Consider the following 11,834-nt stretch of genomic DNA (forward strand, 5'->3'; position numbering starts at 1 on the left):
CTAAATGAAGTCAGGCAAACAATTAGTGGATGGACTGTGGATCTTCTAAGAGTTATTGGTCTACAGTTTGATGGCCATCTCATATTGATCCCTGGTTTCTGTCTGAGTATTTTGCTGAAGGAGGGTTTGCTGTATTGACGTGTTAGTAGTTGTTGCGGTGGGTCTTGGCATTGCTCCATTATCTTTAACTCTCAGTGCTGCAGCCATGACACTGTACCACGTGTTTCGTCATCTGCACAATACCTTCCGTCCATCCCATAGTCCACTTGGGACGGGGGGATGCCTGAGATCCACAGTGGGTTGCCCCCTCGGCGTCCCAGACCTCCTGTCTGTGGCGCTTCTCTCTTCATGGTTGGTTATTTTCACGACGTAATGATGGCTTACACCACCTACCCCGCTGCACGACTACAGTAGGCCATCGAAGGGCAGACCTTTTTGGATACACGCAGACCTAATGAAGGTCCAACGTATTCGGTTAGCTGCAGACCTAATGAAGGTCCAACGTATTCGGTTAGCTGCAGACCTAATGAAGGTCCAACGTATTCGGTTAGCTGCAGACCTAATGAAGGTCCAACGTATTCGGTTAGCTGCAGACATAATGAAGGTCCAACGTATTCGGTTAGCTGCAGACCTAATGAAGGTCCAACGTATACGGTTAGCTGCAGACCTAATGAAGGTCCAACGTATACGGTTAGCTGCAGACCTAATGAAGGTCCAACGTATACGGTTAGCTGCAGACCTAATGAAGGTCCAACGTATTCGGTTAGCTGCAGACCTAATGAAGGTCCAACGTATTCGGTTAGCTGCAGACCTAATGAAGGTCCAACGTATTCGGTTAACTGCAGACCTAATGAAGGTCCAACGTATTTGGTTAGCTGCAGACCTAATGAAGGTCCAACGTATTCGGTTAGCTGCAGACCTAATGAAGGTCCAACGTATTCGGTTAGCTGCAGACCTAATGAAGGTCCAACGTATTCGGTTAGCTGCAGACCTAATGAAGGTCCAACGTATTCGGTTAGCTGCAGACCTAATGAAGGTCCAACGTATTCGGTTAGCTGCAGACATTCGATCTTAGGCGGCCACTTCCCGACCTTGCATATGGAGTATCTGTTGCGTCTCCGTGGAGATCATCCGTTTCCCCCGAGCACATTCAGTCCCGTGAAGCGGTCCAAACACATCCCGGAGAAAAGCAACGCGACCAAGAAAATGGTTTGGAAAGGCTAAAGCTCCTTTCCCACAGAGCGAGGCCCAGACTCCAATGCGGTGTGACTGCCTGAACGCCTGCAGTGTTTAGCGAGACACCTTCAGCGGCTGGGCATTAACTTCTTAATTCCGTAACCCTGAGCGCATGATGCTGAGCGGGATCACATTACGGCATCATGGTGACGCGCTTCCTGTGTGGACGGCTCCCGAGGAGTGGTTTCAAGGGATCAGGCTGAAAAGTCTCTCTGTTCTCCTTATCTCGTTCCTCCTCTTCTCTTGAGTTGTGAAACTTGTCTGTGCAGTTGGATGTTGGTCCGGTACCAAGGGGGTGGAACACGATATCGTATCTGGGAATGTCCCTTCTTATACTCCCTTGGTAATCCTCCTGTCCATCATAAGGATGTTTAAATGATATCATATCATTAAGCACTTGAGAGGATTTCCTTAATAGTAGGGAGCAATATTAACTATACAGCCGGAGAGGACAGTCTGGGAGGCTGGCCCTGGAGGGGGGTGTAGGTTAACGTATGATTTCCTGGTCATCATCACAGTCGCGGCAACCATTGGGATAATCCCCTGGCCAGGATTTAGCCTGACGACTGCGCTATAGAAGAGGGCTGAAGCATTGAGGTCAGAAGATTTTGGGTTAGGGTTTCGTGTGTTACGTGTTGTCACAATATTGCACATTATGAAGAGTGCTTTGGTTTGGCATCCAACTTCCTGTTTTTAAAGTTACCATTTGGAGCAGAAGGGGTTATCTAATATACCACCATTTAATGATACATAATCATATTAATATGAGCTGTCCTTGCGACCCGGTCTGCTGATTTAGTTATTGAGCCTCACTAAGCAATTGGACTCTGATTTAATATTCCTGCAGAAATTAATAGAGTGTGAATATGCTTATCACGTTAGTGATTCTTTAGCCTACACAGCTTGGAAGGATCAACAGTCTGGCCGCTTTTCTATTCCTCTCTCTGTCAATGCTTTTGGCCACGGTCCCTGTATTCCTGACATTTTTTTACTTTTTTGTTCAGAAAAATTATTTGCTCATTGAAATAATTGTGTTGCTTTTCATCATGAGGAATCTCTATACTAAATCCATACTTGTATACCTGCCATACCATATAGAAAAAAGGTGGTCTTGCATGTTGGTCTATTCTATTGTTGGCATCACTTTCGCCGTGCTGGCGATCAATAGAGGAATCAATATCATTAGGGTCAATGGAATCCATATGGTTGCTCGGGTAGATTCTGTGTTTTTTCAATTGACGATGGAGTGACCTGTGATCGCTGGCATCCCCTGACTTGCCCACCGAGGAATATCGACAGTTATCAGGGAACACTGGTACATATGGGAGTGATGACGGATCAATGGCACGTTGATTACTTTAACAAGGGCTATTGCACTCAAATTAATCCTTTTGATTAGCAAAGCATTCTGCCATTTAAATTGTTAAATTGAAAAAAGCTAACTTAAAGCACCTAATAGCTTGAACTGTTTGAGGTTGAAAATGTATATCAAACTTGATGTTACATATTTTATTTTAATGCTAAATATATATAAAGACCTCTCCATTGGCCAGGCAGCCAACATTGTGCACGAGAAGTAGAAGGAAACCTCACTAGGGAATGCAAGCCGTAAGCATTAGCCATGGAGGTAGGATTGAGAAGATCCAAGCTTGCTGTTCTGTGTAAATATTTATCGAAGGAGATAGCACAAGGTGAAGAGAGAGCTGACGACGGCGGGCTCGCGTGTTGACGCCAACGCCTTCCAGAGTAGTCCCAGAGCGGCGGGAAGCTTTCCAAACATCCCTCAAGCCTTCTGCTGCCCGGGCTGCCCCACTGCATCATGGGAGCTGGAGTGCTGGCCAAACCTCCTCAATTTGCTTTGTTGTAAACATTTTAGGCGGAACCAGTGGTCATTTGTAGCCTAGCTCGGTCAGGCCACAAGGTAGCCTAGTTTTAACTGCTGCAGTTCTTTGTGCTGTCACCGTGTGTGTGTGTGTGTGTGTGTGTGTGTGTGTGTGTGTGTGTGTGTGTGTGTGTGTGTGTGTGTGTGTGTGTGTGTGTGTGTGTGTGTGTGTGTGTGTGTGTGTGTGTGTGTGTGTGTGTGTGTGTGTGTGTGTGTGTGTGTGTGTGTCTTCCGTCTCTGGCTCTGTCTCCTTCATTCTCCTGGTCTTTCCGGCCTGTGGTGCATGTTTATCTTTAACACGGTCCGCCACTAGAGTAATGAGGTTAACTTTGAGCCATAATGGTGGTGAAACCGAGGCGTGTGCATACATATGCTAATGGCTTTAGTTAGTAAGTGTGCGGTGCTTAGTTAGTAAGTGTGAGAACTATTTCCTTTTTTGGCAACGTAGCTCCTTGTGTTTTACTCTCTCTGCCCCCTCCCTCCCTTCCATCCCATAATACTGCCACGTCTTATTAAGCCCCCCCTCCATGTAATGACTTACCCCCCCTGGTTGTAAACACACTCCTTCATGTCCGCACAGGACTAAAGACATCCACCCAAATAGTTGTCCATGTCACATTTGTGTGCACCTGCCTTTGTTTATGTATTTAAAGACGTGTGTGTGTGTGTGTGTGTGTGTGTGTCACACAATCTGCACAATGCATTGTACGCATCTCAATATGTGTGTAACTGGATTCAGGGACAAGGAATCCCTCAGATGGTATACTAATAGAGCTTAATAATATTATTTGGACACATTTGCGTACTTTTGTATGCTGCTGTGGTTGACACGGCACCAGTCACATGGATAACACAGCTTAGCAGTCAGTCAGATATGCTATGCTAATCATGGCTTGCATACGCTATGCTAACCATGGCTTGCATATGCTAGGCTAACCATGGCTTGCATGTGCTAGGCTAACCATGGCTTGCATGTGCTAGGCTAACCATGGCTTGCATGTGCTAGGCTAACCATGGCTTGCATGGGCTAGGCTAACCATGGCTTGCATGGGCTAGGCTAACCATGGCTTGCATGGGATGGGCTGACCAAGGCTTCTTCACCTTGGCTACTGAAGGCAGTGTACCACAGATGAAATAAAATGGCTTCCAGCACACGCCCAACATCTTGCTAACATGATGAATCCCACCCCTGCAACGATTTGGTTGCGTGTTCCGTTGCCACACCCCTGGTGGGCGCCAGGTCTCCGCTGGTTGGTTCTCTGAGGCAGGGCGCTATGACATTGATTCTGGACCTGGGAGTTTATTTATTCCCTGTGGCATCAAGCTTGGGGACAACACTGGAAGTAATCAGATTCTCTCCCCCCCGCCCTCCTCACTCCACAGGCGCGGAGGAAGGAGGTGTTCCTCCAGGAGCGCTACGGACAGTACAGCCTGACGGACCCCTTCCTCGCGCTGCAGAGGGACTTTGAGGGCCGGGCCCCGGGGCCGGACAAGGACCGGCGGCCCCTGGGGTCCAGCCCGGTGTCGGTGCTGGAGGCGGTCATGGCCCACTGCCGGAAGATGCAGGAGCGCATGGCGGCCCAGCTGGCCAACGCCGAGACCCGGCAGAAGAGGGTAGGGAGAACCAGAGAGTGTGTGTGTGTGTGTGTGTGTGTGTGTGTGTGTGTGTGTGTGTGTGTGTGTGTGTGTGTGTGTGTGTGTGTGTGTGTGTGTGTGTGTGTGTGTGTGTGTGTGTGTGTGTGTGTGTGTGTGTGTGTAGGCGCTGGATAAGTACGAAGGCCAACGTAAATTTCCACGCCAAAATCCATGTTTTTCATTGCAGACGGTCAAGGCTTCCGTTCAAATGTGACAATTGTGTCAACTTTCTTCTCCTTGATAAAGGTTGTATCAGCGATGCTAGGCCAAACATAAATGATAACATTCATCTGATCTTTCCTCCCGATCCGCTAGCTGCCCGCCCCGTAAGCAGGCCGTCAATAAATGAGTCTCTGTAGTCAGCCTGCGCTCCGAGGTCGTACCCAAAAACAAATGGTACTACCAACAACGCAAAACCTAAATAAATAGTATTCCAACCAATCACCAACAAGCGGTGGGTGTTGTGGGGTTTTGCGCTGCGTTCATGATAGTTTTTACTGGATGCACGAAACACGGAAGGGAGGGGGGAGCTGGCTCTGTTTGTTTGGGATCTGGCTTCAATACCAACAGAAGAGACGTCACCCAACATCGCTGATACAACCTTTAACACACAATTAGTATTATTCAAGATATCTGCTGAATGTTGACCGTTGATGCCTCTCGTAGTCCACCAACATAGTTGTTGAGAACCTCTGTTCTGGAACACCAGCTTGATTAACCGGTTCATCCTAGTCCAGTTTGATACAACCAAGTATCACAGTGTCAATCCTCATAGTGTGTGTGTGTGTGTGTGTGTGTGTGTGTGTGTGTGTGTGTGTGTGTGTGTGTGTGTGTGTGTGTGTGTGTGTGTGTGTGTGTGTGTGTGTGTGTGTGTGTGTGTGTGTGTGTGTGTGTGTGTGTGTGTGTGATTCAGAGATAGCTCTGGATATTGGGTTGTCCCCAATATCCAGTTTGTAATGGAGCTCTTGGCAGCACAGAAAACACGATCAAATAAACAATTTCACACGATTCCCTTGTTTACTATGTAGCAAACAAACAATATTTCCAAACAATTTAATTTCGCCTCTTGTTACCATGGCAACCTATTTAGAACCAAAATTGAATCTAATCTAATAATTGTTTCATATCGTTGGCTCTAATATGTTTCCACATCCAAGGGATTTGACCTCGTTCTCTCTTGCTCTCAGTACCGCAACAGAAAGGAAGATCAGGTTTGTGTCCCACTGGACCGACCCACTGATTACAGCTCTGGGAAACCGGGGACCACAACATATAGCTTCACCTTCATGTTCGCTAGAAACAAGCGTTGGAGAAAATACAATCCAGCTCTGCTATTGGTGTCTGCCTCGGCCCCAGACACTGCTAATTTGTGTTTTAAAAGTTGATAAATTGTCCTCGTCGCTCTGGAAGCAGACATCGGTCCTGCTTCTATGGTGACCGCTGCTCTCTGTCAGCCATCACTCGCTCTCGTTGAATATGAACGGCTGCTTTTGTTGCACATGAATGTTTTGCTGTGACCGCACAGGAAGGGTCTTTGAGTCCGGCTGGCGCCCCCTGTTGGAGGCCTGGGAGACCTGACGGATGTTTCACTGTTCCATAGTCGCATTACAGGGGAAGGGATGTTAAAAAGAGGCCTAACCCTAACCCTAACCCTAACCCTATATCTACTCCACCAGGTGCATTAGGGTTAGGGTACCCTAACCCTATATCTACTCCACCAGGTGCATTAGGGTTGGGGTAGCCTAACCCTAACCCTATATCTACTCCACCAGGTGCATTAGGGTTGGGGTAGCCTAACCCTAACCCTATATCTACTCCACCAGGTGCATTAGGGTTAGGGTAGCCTAACCCTAACCCTATATCTACTCCACCAGATGCATTAGGGTTGGGGTAGCCTAACCCTAACCCTATATCTACTCCACCAGGTGCATTAGGGTTGGGGTAGCCTAACCCTAACCCTATATCTACTCCACCAGGTGCATTAGGGTTGGGGTAGCCTAACCCTAACCCTACATCTACTCCACCAGGTGCATTAGGGTTGGGGTAGCCTAACCCTAACCCTATATCTACTCCACCAGGTGCATTAGGGTTAGGATACCCTAACCCTATATCTACTCCACCAGGTGCATTAGGGTTGGGGTAGCCTAACCCTAACCCTATATCTACTCCACCAGGTGCATTAGGGTTGGGGTAGCCTAACCCTAACCCTATATCTACTCCACCAGGTGCATTAGGGTTGGGGTAGCCTAACCCTAACCCTATATCTACTCCACCAGGTGCATTAGGGTTGGGGTAGCCTAACCCTAACCCTATATCTACTCCACCAGGTGCATTGGTGCCTCTGCTGGTGGGCCTTTTAGGATGTGCAGATGTGTATTAGTGTCAGGACTATGGGACCCTGATTAATCATGCAGCCAGATGTCCATTTCTTTCTCCCTCTCCCTCCCTACTTCCCTCTCTCCCATCTCTGTCTCTCAAAATATGCCAAATGCGATGTCTGAAACACATCACAAAGTTGATCTGTGAGCAAGAGGCTGATTGTGTGCCTCTGTGTCGGTACATCAACAACATGCATTCTGTTGGTCTTGGCTGAAGATCTTTATTAACTGCCACTGATTTGTTACCTGCCACTTCCTTTCACCTTACCAAGATGGTCCAATCTGGACATTGAAAGGAGAAGTATTCAGCAGCGATCTGACTACCATCAACCCCCACCACCCCCACAACCCCCACCACCACCTTCATCTACTGATCCCTACAATGCACAACGATACTGCTGTTGTCATGGCGACGGGCCATCGGATTGCAAAATGGTTTACAGAACCGCTTTGCCTAATGACCTAACACACACACACACACACACACACACACACACACACACACACACACACACACACACACACACACACACACACACACACACACACACACACACACACACACACACACACACACACGGTTTGGGGTTTCATCAGTAAACACATGGCTACGTTTTGGTATGGGAGTGAATACACATATCAGCCAGGGTAAAAAGAAATCTCTGCGCTAATTTTAGCCGTAAAGCCGCTCGGCCACGCTCACCTCCTTTCACTCTCGTACACATCAGGGAGAGCCCCGGTTCTGGTGCTACCCCAGAACCAGCGTTGGTCATGTGTTTGGACCTGTAGGGGGTGGTGGAGGGGGTGGTGGTGGTGGAGGGGGGGGGGGGGTTGGAGGGGTTGGTGTGTATCCGACCGTGTTGTTGAGTCATTGTCGAGCTCATCCCCGCCCCCCCCAGGGAACCTAAAGTCCCCCTGGTGGTGGTCCTGGTGGTGGTCCTGGTGGTAGTCCTGGTGGTGGTCCCGGTGGTGGTCCCGGTGGTGGTCCCGGTGGTGGTCCCGGTGGTGGTCCTGGTGGAGCAGTAAGACACTGTGGTGATAGAAGAGGCTCATGCCTCTGTCTCTGTCCCCGTGTCCCTCTGTCTCTCTCCCTCTGTCTGTCCCTCTGTCTCTGTCCCCGTGTCCCTCTGTCTCTCTCCCTCTGTCTCTGTCCCTCTGTCTGTCTTTCCTCTGTCTGTCCCTCTCCCTGTCCCTCTGTCTCTCTCCCTCTGTCTGTCCCTCTCCCTGTCCCTCTGTCTCTGTCTCTCTCCCTGTCCCTCTGTCTCTCTCCCTCTGTCTGTCCCTCCCTCTGTCTCTGTCTCTCTCCCTCTGTCTGAATCTCTCCCTGTCCCTCTGTCTCTCTCCCTCTGTCTGTCCCTCTCCCTGTCCCTCTGTCTCTGTCTATCTCCCTCTGTCTGTCTCTCTCCCTGTCCCTCTGTGTCTGTGTGTCCCCCTGTCCCGGGCCTTTCTGGGTTGGTCATCAGTCATCCCTGACTCGATTCAGCAGCTCCTCTATGACAGCAAACCCCCCTCCGCTTTGTGTTATACCCTGGCTGAGGAGGCTCTTATTCACAGCCAGTTATCTGCTAGCTTTGGATCCAGCTTCTAAGCAAGTAGAGTGGCTGCTGCTTACTGTCCACCTGGCAGGCTAGCAAGGGGCTGATGTTTGGAGAGACTTGCCAGTCGCCGGACCAGAAACGTCTCCCATGTAGCTCAGTTGTCCCCAAAAGTGTTTCTTATTTAGCGCGTGTGATCAGGATATAGGTCAGCTCTGTTGAAAACCCAGGCCCAGATTTAGGCCTCGTTATCAGAGTGTTTTAGCCATGCCGAGCTAACAATAGTATCAGGGCTCCAGATTTAGACATTGGAGCTACGATGAGTCAATGAAATTCAACCGCATAAAGACCGCCAGCCCTGGGAATAGACGGCCGCAGCTTCCCAATCCCTGTAACAACCCGAACTCTGCCATTGCAGCAATCTATTCTTATAATCGCATGAAAATCATTTTTAATTAGTACAAAGGCTGAGGAAGAATGATGATTTGTTATTCGGAAATGTCCAAATCTCTTCAACTGGGTGGAATATCTCAGAGCAGTTAATGGGAAACACGCAATGAACCACATTTACAATCCAATAAAGGTTACAGAATGTCCCCTCTGCTTTAAACACAATACAGACATGTAGCATCAGTCACAGCCCTCTGGGACCCAACTGACAAGGAAGGCTGTCTTCTTTTCTCAGTTAAGCCCGAGAACATCTCTTTTTTTTTTTGACAGACGTTCTCTTTGTATATTTCTCAGAGGATCAGATTGTTTAGCCGTTAAAGCAACTCAAATTAAAACAAGAATATGGTGTGTGTGTGTGTGTGTGTGTGTGTGTGTGTGTGTGTGTGTGTGTGTGTGTGTGTGTGTGTGTGTGTGTGTGTGTGTGTGTGTGTGTGTGTGTGTGTGTGTGTGTGTGTGTGTGTGTGTCAGATTCTCAAGCAATTTAATGAGGAAGACACACATCTTTGGTGTGTGCGTGCGTGCGTGCGCTGCGTCTTTCACGCCCAGCCCTGTCTGACCCGTGCCCCCCCTCCTGCCAGCTGGAGATGGAGAAGCAGCAGCTCCAGAGCCTGGAGATGGACCACCGCAAGCTGACGGCGCAGCTGAAGGACGAGCGGGAGAAGAACAAGCACATCGTCATGATGCTGGTGCGCGAGTGCAAGCAGCTGGCCACGCGCGTGGTGGAGGAGTCGCAGCGCTTCGACGAGCTGCAGGCGCGCCTGGACGAGGAGGGCGGGGCCTCTGCGCGGCTGGGGGAGGAGCTGGCGGCCGCGCGGCAGAGCGGCCAGCAGATGGAGGCCAAGATGGAGAAGCAGCTGTCGGAGCTGGACACGGAGCGGGAGCAGCTCCGCGCCCGGCTGGGCCGCGAGGAGACGGAGTGCCTGAGCCTCCGCCGGCAGCTGGAGCAGCTCAGGACTCCGCCACAGGCGGCGGCGGCGGAGCCAGAGGCCGCCGCTACGTTTCCCCCCATGCCGCTCTGCTCTGTGGGCGTGGCCACGGAGCCCATCAGCTCGCGGACTGCGTCCTGCCAGACGGACCCGCCCCCCGCCGAGCCGGAGGGTCCCAAGAAGACCCCCCTCAGCATCCCGGTCAAACCCGGCGCGGGCTACGCGGGCCTCAGCCTGCCCCGGTCGGGGGGGCGGGGGATGGTGCACAGCAGTTCAGGGGGGCTGGCCCAGACGGAGAACGGCGCGGAGGGCGCGCCCCCCCACGGCGCGCCCTCCGGCGTGAGCCCCCGCGTGCAGGCCGCTCGCTACAAGTTCCAGGAACAGGACCAAAACGGGAGCGCCTCGCAGAGCCCGCCGTCCCGGGACCTCTCGCCCACCAACCGGGACCACCTGGTGGCCAAGCAGCAGGCGCGCCACACCGTCACGCAGGTCCTCTCGCGCTTCACCAGCCCGCCAGCGGGGGGCGCCGGGCGGGCCGGCCTGCCGCACTCGGCCTCGGAGGGGGGTCCGTTCCCCGGCCGCCTGGGCCACCCCATCGGCGTCAAGTCGCCCACCGTGGCGCGCATCGACCGCGGGAACCCACCCCCCATCCCGCCCAAAAAGCCCGGCCTGTCCCAGACCCCCTCCCCGCCCCACCCGCCCATCAAAGCGGCGGGAGACAGCGGCCGCTCGCCCGGGGCGGGGCTAAAGCCGGCCACGCCCCAGCTGCCTCCAAAACCCGCCATGGACCTGGTCCCCGCCCTGCCGGCCTCTCAGGTGGGTGCCCCCCCGCCCCCGGCCGCGGGAGGCGGGCCCCGGCGGCAGCAGCCGGCATCAGCATGTGTAGAGTGTCCCCCCCCCATCATCTGCCCCCCCGCTGCCACCGCTGTCAGTAGTCCCTCCATACACCCCCCCTCCCCCTCATCCGCCTCACCCTCCAGTAGTGCTCCATGCTCCTGTAGCCCCACAGCCGCAGACAGCCCCCTGGCACCAGCATCAGGTAAGGGGGCTCCGCGCTCCCTCTCCTCCCTCTCCTCCCTCTCCTCCCTCTCCTCCCCCCCTCTCCCCTCCCCTCCTCCCCTCAGCCGATTCTTTCTTCCGTTCAGCTCTCTTCCCAAAGTCCTATTGTAGCCTAGCACCGGCTAGCCTAGCACCGGGTAGCCTAGCACCGGCTAGCCTAGCATCGGGTAACCTAGCCCCGGTGTAGCATAGCATCGGGTAGCATAGCATCGGGTAGCCTAGCATCGGGTAGCCTAGCATCGGGTAGCTTAGCATCGGGTAGCCTAGCATCGGGTAGCCATTGGATGTTTTTTGCGGCAAGGTGTTAACACCGCATGGTAATCTTGTCCCAGCGCTGGAATGTAGAGCAGAATAGAACCCAGATCGTTACTGTGTCTCTCACTCACATGGCCTCCAATGACCTCCGGAGACGAGACCTCTCTCTCTGGCTCTCTCTCCCCCTCCCTCTCCCTCTCCCTCTCTCCCTCCCTCTCTCTCCCTCTCCCTCTCCCTCTCTCCCTCTCTCCCTCCCTCTCTCTCTCCCTCTCCCTCTCTCCCTCCCTCTCCCTCTCTCCCTCCCTCTCCCCCTCCCCCTCCCTCTCCCTCTCCTTCTCCCTCTCCCTCTCCCTCTCCCTCTCTCCCTCCCTCTCCCTCTCTCTCTCTCTCTCTCTCCCTCTCCCTCTCCCTCTCCCTCTCTCCCTCGCTCTCGCTCTGCCCCATGCCGGCGGCCCATCTCGTCTCTCTTGGCGCCGCT

At 52.4% G+C, this 11,834-nt stretch overlaps 1 protein-coding gene across 1 annotated transcript in view; it reads left to right on the forward strand.

The window, feature by feature from the left end:
* cttnbp2 (cortactin binding protein 2) overlaps positions 1-11,834 on the forward strand; it is a 58,753-nt gene that overhangs the window by 20,496 nt on the left and 26,423 nt on the right. Inside the window, exons 3-4 of the mRNA XM_060060053.1 lie at positions 4,502-4,732; positions 9,695-11,081. Of these exons, the coding sequence (XP_059916036.1) occupies positions 4,502-4,732; positions 9,695-11,081 (1,618 nt within the window). The remainder of the gene's footprint in view (positions 1-4,501; positions 4,733-9,694; positions 11,082-11,834) is intronic.

This window comes from Gadus macrocephalus, chromosome 9 (genome assembly GCF_031168955.1).
Source record: "Gadus macrocephalus chromosome 9, ASM3116895v1".
Classification (NCBI taxonomy): domain Eukaryota; kingdom Metazoa; phylum Chordata; class Actinopteri; order Gadiformes; family Gadidae; genus Gadus; species Gadus macrocephalus.